The 17,172-nt window shown below is 38.2% G+C and overlaps 2 protein-coding genes across 4 annotated transcripts; both read left to right on the forward strand.

Moving 5' to 3' along the window:
• Positions 1–10,586: 10,586 nt before the first annotated feature.
• Positions 10,587–14,981, forward strand: LOC121751204 (homeobox-leucine zipper protein ANTHOCYANINLESS 2-like). Of its 3 annotated transcripts, none has more exons than XM_042145923.1 (9): positions 10,587–10,758; positions 11,783–11,997; positions 12,080–12,197; positions 12,303–12,989; positions 13,080–13,181; positions 13,265–13,477; positions 13,751–13,916; positions 13,998–14,353; positions 14,437–14,981. In XM_042145923.1, exons 2-9 carry the CDS (start codon positions 11,789–11,791, stop codon positions 14,791–14,793), a joined length of 2,208 nt encoding a protein of 735 aa, XP_042001857.1. In that variant the 5' UTR covers positions 10,587–10,758; positions 11,783–11,788; the 3' UTR covers positions 14,794–14,981. The 3 variants fall into 3 exon arrangements, with proteins under 3 accessions (XP_042001857.1, XP_042001858.1, XP_042001856.1); XM_042145924.1 differs by lacking the exon at positions 10,587–10,758 and adding an exon at positions 10,867–10,962; XM_042145922.1 differs by lacking the exon at positions 10,587–10,758 and adding an exon at positions 10,993–11,644.
• An 885-nt stretch (positions 14,982–15,866) lies between these two features.
• On the forward strand, positions 15,867–16,859 carry LOC121752735 (protein FAR1-RELATED SEQUENCE 5-like). Its single transcript, XM_042147832.1, has 2 exons — positions 15,867–15,873; positions 16,069–16,859. The coding sequence occupies exons 1-2, from the start codon at positions 15,867–15,869 to the stop codon at positions 16,857–16,859; spliced, it is 798 nt and encodes a 265-aa protein (XP_042003766.1).
• The last annotated feature ends 313 nt before the right edge of the window (positions 16,860–17,172 follow it).

Below are 17,172 nucleotides of genomic sequence, written 5' to 3' on the forward strand. Positions count from 1 at the left end.
ACTGATTTTACTTTAGACAGAAAAGTAACTAACTACATGCTCAAGGGAATTTTAACTACTGAGTCAAGTGAATTTCAGAACATTAACTACTTAGAACAGTAAACACGTGACGAAAACATAACAACTTCGATTTTAGACTCAAAACCCAAACGAGTACATCGATCATGCGGAATGTAAAAAGCTCGAAACTTTAACTACAAAGCAACTTGAAATTTAACTAAGCTAACACTTCGGAAAATACAAAAGCAAGTAAAACCGAGAAGATCCTCGGCGGGAAACTTGAGATAACGCCTACAGATATAGAGTATTCTGTAGCGCTCACTTCGGTCGCCCTTTAACTAAACGTTTCTCTATCTAAGCTATCTAGAGAACTGAGCTAACTAAACTAAAAAACTAAAGACGGGAAGGTAAAAGATCCCCCCTTTAATGTGGAGGCACATCCTCTATTTATAGGCTCGGCACGACCTCCAGCTGGATAACGATCTTGGCAGGGAATATTCGTTCATGCTGAGAGTGAGCGACTCATTGATTGCTACGTGTTTTCCTTCTAGAATGACGGCGCTTTTCAGTAAAATATTCATGACTCAGCTCTGTCCTTGCGTCTCATATATCAGCACGTGTCCCCTTCTAGAACGTTGTCCTTGATAACAGAATGATGTGCACCATCCAGCTCATTGCCTCACATGTCCTTCTTCTGGAAGTCAGTGCTCCCCTCCTTGACTGCTTGATTACCCCCCTTGATCAACTCCCCCGATTCCTGACCTTTTTTCGCCTATTGTACTTGCTTGATCAGTTTGGCCTTGTTGCCTTGGTCAAGCGGCATTCCTGCACATTTAACACTTGCTTTGCGCGATAAAACCAATCAAGTAGCGTACATTTTACCCCTAAACCGATGCATGAAATGGGCCTTATCACCTAACACCATTTCTAACATATGATCCAAACACACCCTTAGTATCTGATAATCAGTCTATAAACTTCTTTCTCGTGTTCGATATATCGCTACTAAACTTTAACTATACTAGATATGCACCATATACTTGCAGTTATTTTTAGTGTAAATAAAACGTACATCAATGTCGAACATCCATTTTCACATCATTCTCTTCCTCTTTGAATGGATTTGTCCACAAATTTTGTGCTTCAGTACCTATAAAGGAGAACAAACCTAAATCAATAATTTGAAAGATAGAAATGTTAAGGACACTTACTTAATACTCACTTCATCCCCAAAGAGTATGAACTATTTCATTTTTCGTCCGTCCCTAAAGAGTATGAACTTTCTAATTTTAAAAATTCAAACAACATACTACCCCTACACATCATTAACACTTATAACATTATAATAATGTGAACCTCACTCTCCACTAACATTATTTCCACTACCCTTTCTCCCTCTATCTTTTACTTTTCTCTTTATTTATTAAAACTATTGCCAAACTCAAAGTTTAATACTCCTTGAAGACGGAGGGAGTAACAAAGAACTACAAGTGATCCATCTCTTAGCTTGGGTTTCTTCTTATGAGTCATTCTCATTAAGTGCATATCTCCCTTTACCACCGAAATAGTCATGTGAGCGGAGAATTCCCTCACAATTGACTATAGAACATTGCAATCTCATTAAATGATCTAATTAATATAACCATGTAGCCAACCAACATTCTCATAAGTAGTTCAGACACTTGTTTCTTTCAATCCTCGTCTAAATAAAACAAAAACCAAATAATCATATGATCACAAATTAAAGAAGCAAAATTGGCATAACTGACGTACTAATGTCGTGCATGTGCTCCATTTTATCACCCTAGAAATTCATCCTCAATAGACAAGATATCCTTGAGATTATTCAATACAAGAAATGTTATGAGGATTGGGGCAAAACTGCACAATCAGTAAAGCTCGGTGATTGATTGCAGCTCGGTGTTAGCCGAGCTTAATCGTGCTCGGTGATTAGCCGAGCTTGCTGGTGCTCGGCATTAGCCGAACTTAGTCGAGTTCGATGTTGACCGTTGTTATTAACTGATGCATAGACAAACGTGAGCCGTCGGATGCGATTAGTTAGTTAGCTTAAATGACAGCCGTTGGATTTGTTTTGGTTGTTAGATTAGTGTTAGTCAAATAGAGTGCATAACCGAGCTGTGCAAGCAGAGTGAGAGAAAAAGATTTTTTCATCCAATCAGTTTGTAATCTTCCACAGAAATTGAATAAAAGATTCCTCATCGTTTTCTCATTGAGTTCTTGGTTTTCCTTCGTTAAACTCATTTCAATCAATTGTGTGTGTTGTCGATCTTGCTATTCGTTCTATTGTTGATCTTGACTGTGTTCGAGATTTGATCGCGTTACATCAGAGTTCACAAATTGGCGCCGTCTGTGGGAACGGAAGAAGACGACACATTCGACAATGTCTACTGCGAAATTTGATGTTGAGCGTTTTACTGGCGAAAATGATTTTGGCCTTTGGAGATTGAAGATGAGAGCTGTTTTGATGCAGCAAGGGGTCTGGGATTATGTGAAATCCAAGACGGATAAGAAGGGAACGCAGGAGGCTGATGCGGCGAAAGCACAAGAAATGGAATACAAGGCTTATAGCTCCATCGTCTTGTGCCTGAGTGACAGGGTACTCAGGGAAGTCCAAAAGGAGGATGATGCCGCAGGGGTGTGGGAGAAATTGGAGAAGATTTATATGGAGAAGTCGATTTCGAACAGATTACACCTTAAGCAAAGGCTGTTCAATTTCAGATTCTCTGACTCCAAGAATCTTGGGGGTCAACTTGAAGAATTCAGAAAGTGTATAGACGATCTTGAAAGTGTGGATGATGCCATGAAGGATGAGGACAAGGCTTTGATGTTATTGAATGCTCTGCCTCCAAGCTTTGAGCAGTTTAAGGACTCAATACTACTGGGGAGAGATTCGAAGGTAACTTTGGAAGAGGTATTCTCTGCTTTAAAATTGAAGGGAACGCAGAAATCAAACGATAAACCTATTGATCAGGCTGCTGAGAGTCTGAGTGTTAGGGTAGCATCAAAGAAGCCTTTTAAATTCAAGAAACCCTCATCTCAGAAATGGAAGCCTCCAACCACAAAGGGTGCAGATCAGAAAGAGACCAGGAGCTGTTTCTGGTGTAAGAAACCAGGCCATATCAAACAAAACTGTTTTGCTTGGAAAAAGAAGCAAGCTGAGAATGACAGAGAGGAGGGTACAGCTGCTATCACTGAAGAAATTGAAGAAGCAAGAGCCCTAAATGTGGTTAAAAGCAGCCCAATTTCCAAGGTATGGATCATGGACTCTGGGTGCAGTTTCCATATGTCATCAAATATTGAATGGTTCTGGAATATGAGAGAGTCAGATGGCTCGGTTTTACTAGGAGATGATCATGTATGCGAAGTCAAGGGTGTGGGGGATATATGTTTGAGATTGGATGATGGATGTTTAAGAACACTAACAGATGTTAGATATATTCCATCTATCAAGAGAAACCTGATCTCCTTGGGCCTTCTTGAAAGGAAAGGCTATAGGTTGACTCTATATGGTGGAGAGATGCTTGTGACAAAGAATGGCCAGATGATTATGAAAGAAAAATCAGAAACTTTTCAGAAATTTCAGCAATGGTGCACAGAGGTTGAACTGGAAAAGGAAAGGCCACTGAAATGCCTAAGAACTGACAATGGTTTAGAGTTCTTGTCCCATGAATTTGATGAGTTCTGCAAAAACAAAGGGATTAAGAGGCATAGAACAGTCCCTCACAACCCACAACAAAATGGAGTTGCTGAGAGGGCAAATAGAACTATCCTAGAGAAGGTAAGGTGTATGCTGATAGCTTCTGGTATGTCAAAGCCATTTTGGGCAGAAGCAGCTTCAACTGCCGTTGTTTTGATCAACAAGTCTCCATCAGCTGCTATAGAGAGTGAAATCCCGGATAGCAGATGGTATGGCAGTGCTGGGGATTACTCAAGGCTAAGGCCATTCGGGTGTAGAGCTTATGCTCATATAAAGCAGGACAAATTGGAGCCTAGGGCTCTTAGATGTGTCATGATCGGTTATCAGAAGGGAGTCAGGGGCTATAGGTTATGGTGTTGTAAGGAAGGGAACAAGAAAGTGGTGGTTAGTAGAGATGTAATCTTCAAAGAATCTGAAATGCCTTTCCTCAACAGAGATACTCAGAGAACTCATTTTGAGGTGGAGAACCTGAGAAAACCTACAGATGCAACTCAGACTCATCCAAGTCCTACATGTGAAGCCACTGGTGGTGGAACTACTGAAAGCCAAACTGAAGTCAGAACTCCGGAAAGAGTAATTGCAAGAGACAGAGCAAGAAGGAATATCAAGCTCCCTACCAGATTTAATGATTATGATATGATGCATTATGCTCTAGCAGTGGCTGATGAGATGGATTATCATGAACCTTCCACCTATAAAGAAGCATTGAGGAGTCCAGAAAAGGATCAATGGTTGCTGGCTATGCAGGAAGAAATTGATTGCTTGTACAAAAATCACACATGGATATTGGTATTGAGACCTACTGACCAGAAAACAGTGGGTTGTAAGTGGATTTACAAGAAGAAAGTTGAAGCTTTCAACGACAACCAAATCAGATTCAAAGCTAGATTGGTGGCTAAGGGATTCACACAGAAAGAAGGGGTGGACTACAATGAGATTTTTTCACCTGTGGTTAAGCACAGTTCCATCAGAATTTTGCTGGCAATTGTTGCACAAAGAGATTGGGAATTAGAGCAACTTGATGTTAAAACAGCCTTTCTTCATGGAGAGCTTGAAGAAAAGATCTACATAGAACAACCACCTGGCTTCGTTCAACCAGGGGATGAGGGAAAGGTCTGTCTACTGAAGAGAAGCTTATATGGGCTGAAACAAAGTTCAAGGCAGTGGTATCTTAGATTTAATGAGTTCATGCAGAAGATTGGGTTTGAGAAATCTTTGTATGATCACTGTGTATTCATCAAGAGAAGAGATGGAGTTGCTGTGGCATATCTACTATTGTATGTAGATGATATGTTGATTTCTGCTAAGCATAAGGAAGAGGTGGAGCTAGTAAAATCTGATCTGAAATCTGAGTTTGAAATGAAAGATCTTGGCAATGCTAAGAAGATTCTTGGGATGGAAATTATCAGAGATAGACATCACAAGAAGATATGGCTGACTCAGAGGGATTATATCAGTAATGTGATCAAGAAATTTCAGATGGATCAAAGTAAACCAGTGAGCATACCACTGAGTTCTCAGTTCAAACTCAGTATGAATCAAAGCCCCAAAGATGATGATCAAAGAAGAGAAATGGACAAGATCCCATATGCGAACATAGTGGGAAGCATCATGTACACCATGGTGTGTACAAGGCCAGATATCAGCCAAGCAATAAGTGTTGTAAGCAGGTACATGGCTGATCCAGGTCTGGAACACTGGCATGCTTTGAAGTGGATGTTGAGGTACCTCAGTGGTACTCATGATTATGGAATTCTATTTGATGGAAGTAAGAAGGTTGAAAAGCAGCCTCTATTGGGATATTGTGATTCTGATTTTGCAACTAATATAGATACAAGGAAGTCCCAATCGGGTTATGTATTCTGCATGTATGGTGCTGCAGTGAGTTGGAAATCCAGTTTGCAGTCTGTAGTGGCACTCTCAACGACAGAAGCTGAGTACATTTCCATGGCTGAGGCTGTGAAGGAGAGCATGTGGCTGAAAGGAATCTGCTCTGACTTTGGAGTTGATCAAGAAGCTGTGACATTGCTGTGTGACTCAAATAGTGCCATATGTTTATCGAAGCACCAGACATTCCATGAGAGGAGTAAGCATGTGGATGTCAAACTACATTTTGTGAGGGATGAAGTTGAAAAAGGCTCGGTGAAGATTGAAAAGGTGGCTACTGAGCACAATGCAGCTGATATGCTAACAAAGGTGTTACCCGGACTTAAGTTGAAGTATTGCATGGATTTGGTGAATCTGATTCAGCTGGAGTGATTGTGGAAGATGGATATGCTCTGTGGATTGTCCAGTTGTGTCCCAAGGTGGAGATTTGTTATGAGGATTGGGGCAAAACTGCACAATCAGTAAAGCTCGGTGATTGATTGCAGCTCGGTGTTAGCCGAGCTTAATCGTGCTCGGTGATTAGCCGAGCTTGCTGGTGCTCGGCATTAGCCGAACTTAGTCGAGTTCGGTGTTGACCGTTGTTATTAACTGATGCATAGACAAACGTGAGCCGTCGGATGCGATTAGTTAGTTAGCTTAAATGACAGCCGTTGGATTTGTTTTGGTTGTTAGATTAGTGTTAGTCAAATAGAGTGCATAACCGAGCTGTGCAAGCAGAGTGAGAGAAAAAGATTTTTTCATCCAATCAGTTTGTAATCTTCCACAGAAATTGAATAAAAGATTCCTCATCGTTTTCTCATTGAGTTCTTGGTTTTCCTTCGTTAAACTCATTTCAATCAATTGTGTGTGTTGTCGATCTTGCTATTCGTTCTATTGTTGATCTTGACTGTGTTCGAGATTTGATCGCGTTACATCAGAGTTCACAAGAAATGATACTATCAAATATCAACATTTCAAACTTATCAAGACATATTTCAAATATTGATTCCAACAATTTTAAGGAGCGGGTATAATAATGGGAGAAATCCTTTAACCTCAATTCTTCATACACAACATAAGCCAAAGAGAACATACAGACGAAAAAAATATTTAACAAAAAATGACCATAAAACATATCAATCTCGTTAAGAAAATAACCGGCATAGAACAATATTTATCAAATTGACAACATTTCTCTCATTCTTATCCATAACCTTCACACCAAGCAACTTAAAGCCATGCTTCCAATTTCACATAAAAATCTTCACTTTAGCAATAAGAATGGCCTTATATATAAAAGTTTAATAAGTAAATGGAATTAATTAACTAACTAATAAAAAGTGTATGTCGATATTGATGGAGGTAAGCACGATATAAAAGAAGGTAGTAGAAATATTCTAAATGTGATGACGTGTAAGTTTGGGTTGGCCTGATGCTAACATGCACCTGGAATAATCTCGGCCGTTGGAAAAGATACATGCGGCAAAATCCGTTTTGAGGTAGTTGCTATAATCATAATTCTATAGAGACCAAAATAATTCACATTGAACTAATTAGTGTATTAGTTGGTTCACATCTCTCTCACACTACTTTCGATTGGATGATACTAAAATCTCCTTTTTCTTCTCAATTTATAGGCCAATGATTGAAATGTGGTTCGAATACATATGATAAAATAATTGTAAGTAGAATCCATTAAAGTGCATTAACTTTGTGTGGAAAATTTTCTTTTCGAACTAAGCCATTTCTTATAACCAAATAAGGTATACTGTTTTTAAAAATTTTAAGCAAACAAACATAACCTCTCCTAATCACTCATTGTGAAATAGTAAGCCCTAACATTTTATGATTCGTTCCAAATTTTTTAAATGAAAAGGAAATATTTGTGTGTGTTTTTTTTGAGTAAGTGTTATGATTTGTTGGTGTTCTTCTTTATGAAAGATTTAATTAATGGGCATTGCATGAAAAAAGAATAATAGGCAAGGGAGCTAAAATTAGTATATTAGCTATACAGGCCCATGCATTGATGGCACATTTTGGCCCAAGTTTTACGACTAATGAAGAAGCAACACCGTTTTTTTCTTAACTATTCTTGATTACTCCTTTTAGTTTTGGATCAATATTAATTGAAGCATTTAAAATATTTTTCAATAACCATCTCATAGTCTTTTTAGCCATCCTAAGATCCCAAAAACCAGCCCTAATCCATTTTTCACATGTTATATCAGTAATTTTAATTTTAGCCCCAATACCTATAATAAATCAGTCCCAAAATCAGCCTCAAATAGTTTCACCAATTTTTACCCTCATGTTTTTGAGTTCACATATAAAATAAAATGATAAATTAGAAAACATAATTAATACTAAAATCTACATAATATTAAAACTGCATAAAAAAGATATTATAGAAAAAAAACTACAAGTAGAAGGTAAAAAAAAATTCAAAGTCCCAAATTGTTGCAAAGCAGCTGCATTTTGCTTCCTCCTTCGGCTTTTGGATGGATTCTCAATGTCATTTTTATTTATCGGATTTTGAATCTTTCTTATTCAATTTCTGGTGCACGTGCAGTTTTATTTGATTCATATATTTAACTGAAAAAAAAACAATGCACGGATAGATGTTGTGATTTTCAACAGAAAGTCTAATAGATTATTTATTTTTTAAGATATGGGATCTACATATCAATATGAACATTATTATAATCTTGTTCAGGCTATATTTGATGTTGAGAGATGGCAATTACGCATTTAATTAGTTAATTCGTATTTTTATTTGTTTGTTGTATTAAGAGTTAGGTATATTTTGTTGAAAAAACTTTGTTCTTGTTTATTATTGGTTTGATATTGCTCAGATTCTTGTTGGAGGAGATTTCGTAGTGCCGATTATGGAAGTTACTCAATAGTTACTAAGAACACAATACATGTTAAAAACACAAGACTTTTGTTTAACTTGGCAGAATTAATGAATTTATTACACACCACATTTTTTTTACTGTAGATGCAAGGATGTCAATTGGATAAGCCCAAAGGATTTCAGGCCAACCCCCTCGGTTAGCAGATTAATTGAGAGTGGGCTAATTAGGTTTGTGATTTTTCGGGTTATAAACTTTCAACCTTAACTCTAAATATTTGAATTTCAGGCTAGTCCAATGAGCTAATCGGATTGTTATCGATAAAATTAATATATAATTTAATCTAATACATAATGATGAATATTAGTCTTATTTATAGGATGTAAAACATTTAATTATTACAATTTTAAGATACTCCATATGTTTAAACTCAAACATGAATAAATACTAATTTAAAATTTATATCAATAAACTAAAAATTAAACATATTTTAATAAATTTGAACATATTTTAGAAATAGAATATTTCTTATATTTAATACTATGAATTTCTAAGAGCATTCATTAAGATCGAATTAGAACTTATTGATTGGTTAGTTCAACAAAGTTGAAGTAAAATTTCAGAATGTGTCGGAACTTTGATGTGCTTATTTAAGAGCAAATTTTCTAGATTATGACTGGCTTCCCTTAGGAGTGAATATTGATCTCAGTAAATATGGATTTATCACTAAAAATTATGAATGCATGTATGTTGATCTCTAAAAATTGATTTCTTAAAACGACACAAAAATCTTGAGTTATTGAAATTGATTTTTTTCTTTTTGATGTGCAGATTCGAAGTTAGAAGTTAGGAGTTAGGAGTTAGGAGTTAGGAATGCGTGTTGATGGCCTAACTCATTAGGCCATCCACAACGCTGTCACTATACCGTCCCTTAAAACCCTATTTACAGGCCCCACTGTAATAACTTTAATTGAATTAAGAAAAATGAATTATGTGGGAAAAGGTTCAAGAAACAAAATGCGCAGATCATTGCTATAGTTTTGGTGTATGATTGGCAAATAACAAAACTATAATCACTACATTTTCAAAAAAAAAAAAGGTAAGAAAGGGATGCATCATACATCCGAATTACAAAGGGAAGTTGAGCATCAATGAGCTTTGACTATATAATTACAATTGAGTACACGAAAATAAAGTAAAAAAACGTCATTAGTAATATAGTACTCCCTCCGTCCCGGACTACTTGCACTTATTTCCTTTCTGGGCGTCCCAAGTTATTTGCACTATTTCCATTTTTAGTAAAAATTTTCACCTACAACCGTAATATTTGACTTTGCTATACACTCATTCCTTAATCTCCGTGCCGAAAATGAAACGTGCGAATAGTGCGGGACGGAGGGAGTATAAAATAGAGTATAAAAAATGAGATTTTGTGCTGTTTTATTTTACGAAATGACAAATGGATACAACATAAATAAAAGTTTCCTAAATTAACATCTAAGACATTTTTTTAAAGTTTTGTAATAGTTTGTGAATCCCGTAGCTAGATCTTTATGTATTTCATGAAAAATATGTTAAAATATTACTAGTAATATTTAGAATTTAAATTGTAATACTTCCTTAATATATATACAATTAGAATTTTTTTTTTAAATGTTGAGATTTCAGTATCGTGTAGTATGAGTTTGAAAATGAGTATATCGGTTTAAAAAAATGAAATATGAGTAGATATGCAAAATAATTGCGACAGCTAACAATAAATTGTAATCATAATTTCATTTCCTATATTATGATATCAAGATCTACGTTACTCCTAATATACATCCATGTGCATTAAAAAAAAGGAATATCCCAAAACATCATGTCCTTGTTTATCCAAGATGCAAAAACGGCTAAATCTTTACACTCGGAATTCACTCATTTATTCCCCAATTCTATGCATGTAGTGTAGGCGATATATTTTAAGATGAAATACTCTGAATTTTACAAGTGTGATGCCACGCGCCAAATAGAGCGCGTGGGGGAGATAATTTCAGACACTCCTCACGTACATTGGTAATAGTGGACCCTACGCCCACCCCATCTCGAAATCTTGCCTTATTTTAAATTCATTTCCTTTTTTTTCCAATTTATTTTCAACAAAATTTCGATCTCATACTGCGACCGTGTTTGGATTTCTCCAACAGATTCAATTCAATCTTGGGAAGGGGCCTCTTCACTGCAGCATATATATATATATATATACAACTTATATATGTGTATGTAAGAAAAAAGCAGAGAGAGAAATAGTTGATTGACTAAAGTTGTGCGACTTCTGTGACTGTAAGTCAGCTCTCAACCTGCCAAGAAACCATTTTTAAATCGACATAAATTATTCAATTCGAGGAATAAGCGATTCTGAGAAATTGTATTTTTCTGCTTTTTTTGTAGTTTTTGATATTGCTTTGCTTTGCTTTGCTTCTACTGTGAAAGTCGCACTCAATTGGACATTTTTCACTTGTTTGGAGTTTTCACACAACCAAAAAGGTTGTCTTTTTATGCGTACTTTTTCCTCCTTTTCTTGTCTTGTTCAATATACTTCCCCCCCCCAAGATTTCAGATTTCAGAATCGGGGGAAAAAGCTTTTCATAAAGTGGTGCTTGATTAGAAATAAAAAAGATAAAGGGGGGTTTGTTTATAGATTCGATTGGAAAAGTCAGCCGTGTTTTTTAAATGTGAAATGAGGGGCCTTGAAACTTCGCTTTCGTCTGTATTTAGATAGTCAAAAACCTAGAAATTGTGAGCTTGATTAGGGTTTCAAGACAAAGTTTTGATCTTTATGTGTGAGGGAGCTCCGTTGTCATCTACCAACCCCGTTTCGGTGTTCTTAAATTTTCTGGGGTTTTGGTTGGTGAATAAGTTCATGGGAGTTGGATTTTTGCGTGTCTTATAATAACTATTTACTGCTCATAAACTCATTTATGGTTGAGGGCGATCGACTAGAAAGATGAGAGAGAAGCATTTTTTTTGAAATTTTTAGTAGTGAATTCCATTCCACCCTCTTTAGATGAGCTTTGGGGGATTTCCTAAAAAGAGTAGTGGAGAGAAAATGGTTGCTGATGGCTTGTTTTCATACAATGTTATGTCAACTGCTGCAAATTCTGTGCAAATGCTCCAATCATCTTATTCTCAGCCTTTGTTTTCCTCTCAGCCCCTCTCTCTTGCCCTTGTATGCACTCTTTCTCTCCCACTGTGTTTGTGTGTGTGTGAAAGAATCAATTTTTTTGCTCTAGGATTTATGTTTAAGATGCTTATTTATGAACTTTATTAATGTTGTGATGTGTGTTTATGTTTATTGTGGAGGCAGCCCAAGATGGAGAATCTTGGGGGGATGGGCTTGTTGGGGGAGAGTCATGATGGTGGTTTGATCGGCAGAATGAGGGAGGACGAGCTCGAGAGTAGATCCGGCAGCGACAACTTTGAAGGCGCATCGGGTGATGATGACAATCCTACTCATAATAAAGCTTCCAAAAGGAAAAAATACCATAGGCACACTGCATTCCAAATTCAAGAACTCGAAGCGTACGTTTAGCTCGCTTTTTGATAATTGTTTGTTTTGAATTATATTGCAAGTATTGTAATTTCCGAATGTTTTGTACTATAGTTCTTTTAAGGATAATCCACATCCCGATGAGAAAGCGAGATTGGAGCTCGGGAAGAGGCTCAGTTTGGAGGGCAGGCAGGTCAAGTTTTGGTTTCAGAACAGAAGAACACAAATGAAGGTAATTTGCCAATGTTCAACGTTTTTTTTCGATGCTAAGCATGTCGGTTGTTAATATTAGAATCGCTAAGTGATGTGCATTACTGATATAACTGTGATTACGAAGACTCAATTAGAGCGGCATGAGAATTCAATTCTGAAACAAGAAAATGACAAGCTCCGGATTGAGAACATTGCCATGAAAGAAGCCATGAGAAGCCCGATGTGTGAGAACTGTGGCAGCCCGGCCATTCTTGGAGATGTACCTATTGAGCAGCACCATCTTATGATCGAGAATGCAAGGTTGAAGGATGAACTCAGCCGACTGCACCACCTAGGAGACAAGTTCTTGGGAAGGACTAATGCTTCTATGCCGCCGCCATTAATGAGCAACTCTAGTTTGGATCTCTCAGTTGGCAGAAATGGATTTAGTGGGTTGAACTCTATGGATGCCGGGGCTGGGATTCCTTTAGGACTTGATTTTGGCAATAGGATGTCAAATTCCTTTCCCATCATGCCACCTAATGGACCTCCCATGAATATGGTCAACTTAAGTGCTCCTTTCGATAATTCGTTATTTGTAGAGCTCGCGATGGCTGGGATTAATGAGCTGATAAAGTTAGCCCAGCTCGATAGCCCTCTTTGGTTCCGAAGCTTGGAAGGAAATGGAGAATCTCTGAATCTTGAGGAGTACTCTAAGATGTTTTCTCCTTGCATTGGTGTAAAGCCCAACCATTTTGTTACTGAAGCTACAAGAGCTACATGCAATGTGATGATCAACAGCATGCAACTCGTGGAGGCATTGATGGACCCGGTAATTTCTTTAATTATTGACGCCGTCTCATTCTATTTTCCTAATAATGTTTACCATTCAACTTAATGATTGTATACTTACCATATGCAGAAGCAGTGGACAGAATTGTTCCCATGGAACATCGGGAGTGCCTCGATTCTTGACATAATTTCTCCTGGGATAGGTGGAAGTAAAAACGGAATGCTGCAACTGGTTTGTTATTCTTACCTTACCTTTCCAGCAAAACAAATTGGGAAAAGGAAATAACAAAGTGAAATCTATGTTTGTTTTTCTAGATGCAAGCCGAGTTCCAAATTCCCTCACCTTTGGTTCCTATCCGCCAAGTGAAGCTCATTCGTTTCTGCAAGCAGCATGGAGAGGACATGTGGGCTGTGGTTGACATCTCTGTCGACTCTTTACTGCACGCTATAACTGGAAATGTCCCTGTCCATTGCCGCAGACTCCCTTCCGGTTGCATTGTGCAAGATACGCCAAATGGCTATTCCAAGGTAATTCGCGTCGATGACTTTGTTTTTCCATACTTTCACTACTATACTGTATATAGTTCTTTGAGTATTTGCATTACAACCTTCGATGACTTGCTTCCGGATCTGTTTTTTTTTTCTAATTAATATCAGTTTTATGGAACTACAAACCAAGTGATTTACATAGCTATATTTTCTGAGATTTGTGGAATCTCCTTTGGGCATTGGTTTCCTTAGTAAAGGGTACTTACAATATAAGGAAAATTGTACTTTCTTAATTTGAAAATGCTAATTCAGATGACGTGGATTGAGCACACTGAGTACGACGAGCGCATCACCCATCAACTGTACCGGCCATTACTGAGGTCCGGGATCGCCTTTGGTGCTCAAAAGTGGCTGTCCAATCTGCATAGGCAATGCGAACTTTTTGCTTCCATCATGTCGTCTGGTGGCGATCATTCGGGTACGACTTTGAGGAGTATTATGTTTTACGAGGGAACGACGTGGATGCTCATATATCTCTCCCCATGTTTTTACATTGCAGTAGTCCCTCCTAGTGGCAAAAAGGGCATAGTAAAGCTGGCGCAGCGAATGACGCGTGGCTTCTGTTCTGGCATCTGTTCAACTGTAGACGAGTGGGAGGTGGTCCAGGACGCGGACAACACCAAGCTGATGACGCGGAAGAGCTCTGGCAATAGTGGCGCGCCACCTGGCGTCATATTGAGCGCTTCCACGACCGAGTGGATGCCCGTGTCTCCACAGCACTTGCTCGACTTCTTACAGGATGAGAAAACCAGGAGCCACTGGGATGTTTTATCTCAAGACGGCCCCATGCGATCCATGCTCCGTCTCCCCAAGGGCCACGATCCCGACAACTACATCTCCATTCTCCAAACAAGCGTGAGTTTTCAAAAAAAAAAAAAAGAACTACATCCCGCGCCACTTGTCGTTCTGTTTTATATTCATGTCGTATATATGTCCAGGCTGCTGCTAGCGCAGATGCGAACCAGAGCAACGTGCTGATCTTGCAAGAAACGAGCGGAGACGCGTTGGGAGCGGTGGTGGTTCACGCTGCTGTCCCGGCCGCAGAAATGGACGTGGTGATGAGCGGTGGGGACCCTGCTGGGGTGCCTATCCTGCCCTCGGGATTTGCGATATTTCCGGATTGTTTCCCGGAGAGCGGGAGCAGTGGCGGGGGAGGGTCGCTGCTGAGCATCGGGTTCCAGATACTGGTAAGCAACCTGCCCGCGGCGCAGCTGACTATTGAGTCGGTGAACACGGTGAAGTCGCTCATCGCTCGAACGCACCAGGGTATCAAAGGCGGGCTGCAGTGCAACTGATTGGGGGTGATGGGGCATGAATTTGAGTCAAGAACGAACCTATGTGGTCGAGAATTAGTGGGGTTGTGGTTCGAGTATTGACTCAAACAGACTGCCTCTTTGTATTTACGGAGTACCATCTTAAATTTTTTTGGAGAACAAGGTATTGTGTGTCTTTTGCTTACAAATTTATATTTCTCTATCCTGAATTTGGTGCGTCTTTTTATGCTTTAAAATGTCAGAAATCAGAATAGGTGTTTAGTGATGGAGGGAGGCAAGTATCGTAAAAGGTTGGCTTATTTGTTAATCACTATTGAATGAAATGAATTTGAGTCACTTAGGATGAAACAAGGTTTAACCAAATTATCTAGTGTGTTGTGTAAACAAAACAACAAATATAGTGGGATGCCCAAAGATTTAAAGTTTTTCCATATTTAGGATCAATACATACCTTTTTAAATGTGGAAAATTTTTAAATCTTTGGGCATCCCACAATTCAAATAGCTTATTATTCAGCATAAAAAGTAATCAATGGGTGAACAAGAAAAAAAATAAAAAAATCAAGGAGTCCGCCTATGAATATCTTTGGTCTAATAAAAATTGTGGAAAATTTTTAAATCTTTGGGCATCCCACAATTCAAATAGCTTATTATTCAGCATAAAAAGTAATCAATGGGTGAACAAGAAAAAAAATATAAAAAATCAAAAGAGTCCGCCAATGAATATCTTTGGTCTAATAAAAATTAAGACAATTAATATATCTCTCCGTCAGTTTATAATATATATATATATATACCTATATATATATATTATAAACTGACAGGAAATTATTTTCAGATCAGTCGCAGATCCCAAACGTTGCAGAGCAGGAAATTCGTTTTTCGTATTGGCGTGTCTCCCTACATTTTTATGGAAACATGATTGCCAGTTTATGATAATATGGGGGTTATGGTTCATTCATTCCCCTAGTGTTGTACAATCCTGGGGGCTAGGGGTTTAGTATAGTATGAGGCATTCCTTTAGTTTGTAGTTTTCGGCCTTACTTGGTTAATAGTTTAAACCGTCACAAATAATGCGCAAATTATAAATACATAATGGATGGTATTGACTATATAACGCGAGTTAGAGCCATCCCTCTAGCGTGTAGTTTTCATATTGGCTTGGTAGTTGGATTAAATTATACATGTAATGTATAAGTATAACTGTATAATGCACAATATGTAATCAGTAATGTACAATATATGTCATATAATGCATTAGTACCGTTAACATGTATTGTTTTGTGGTTATATACAGTTAGCGTTGTGCCTGAATGCTCTGCGGAATTAAAGCCCGTTGTTGGTCAGAAGTTCCAATCATTAGATTTTACATTTGCGTTTTACGATGTATATGCCTGCGCTGTTGGTTTTGATACGCGCAAACAAGGGATGAGGAAGGTGGACGATGTTACAACGTGGTACTATGTCGTATGCAATAGGGAAGGCCAGAAGAAGTCGAATGACCAATTGAATGAACGTTTTGGTTTCTCAATGAAGCGCCGACGGTTATCCAAGCGATGTGGTTGTAAAGCGAGTATATCATTCAAGTTCTTCTCTGAAGGAGGACATCCAGGTTATATAGTACAGGATTTCAATGAGGTTCAGAACCATGATATGGTTGAGTCAGAGCATCAGCATTTTATGTCAATTAATCGTCATTTGGATGATGTTCATCAGAAATTCATACTTGATTGTTCAAAAGCGAATATTGGCCCCACACTTACATTTAAGGTGTTGAAAGAAACTCTCGGTGGGTTTGACCATGTCGGTTGTACGGTCGGTGATATCAGGAATGCTTCACGCGACATCAAAGCATACACACATGGATTCGATGTGCAAATGGTGTTGGATGGCATGGCTAAGAAGAAGGAAATGTCCGAGTCGTACACATATCACTACGAAGTTAATGATCACAACCAGTTGGTTGCTCTGTTTTGGTGTGACGGCTTGATGAAGAGGAATTACCACATGTTTGGTGATATTGTAGCCTTTGACTCCACGTACAACACAAACAGGTACATACCTTTTGCATTATTATGTGCATTATAATGAGGTTTCCATACATTACTACACGGTAATAGATGCATTATTCGCTTGTGATTATTCTAATAACGCATTAATTTGCGATTCGCAGGTATTGTATGATCTTCACTCCTTTCACGGGAAAGGACAATCATGGAAGACCTGTAACTTTTGTCGCTGGATTGGTGTGCAATGAGAAAACAAGGGCATTTGGCTGGTTGTTCAGACATTGCGCGGGCCATTTCTCCTTATCCAGCCTTGATTGAAATCGTCCACCCACGCCGAAATTGCGCGGGCCATCAGGGCGCTTGAAGCGATAAATTGATTTCGGAAACGATAC

Source organism: Salvia splendens, chromosome 10 (assembly GCF_004379255.2).
Source record: "Salvia splendens isolate huo1 chromosome 10, SspV2, whole genome shotgun sequence".
Taxonomy (NCBI): Eukaryota; Viridiplantae; Streptophyta; class Magnoliopsida; order Lamiales; family Lamiaceae; genus Salvia; species Salvia splendens.

Coding starts and splice junctions, on each gene's coding strand:
- LOC121751204 (XM_042145922.1), top strand. CDS start 11,483: ATGAGCTTTGGGGGATTTCCTAAAAAGAGTAGTGGAGAGAAAATGGTT. Junction 11,998..12,079: donor CAAATTCAAGAACTCGAAGC/GTACGTTTAGCT, acceptor TTTGTACTATAG/TTCTTTTAAGGATAATCCAC. Junction 12,198..12,302: donor ACAGAAGAACACAAATGAAG/GTAATTTGCCAA, acceptor GTGATTACGAAG/ACTCAATTAGAGCGGCATGA.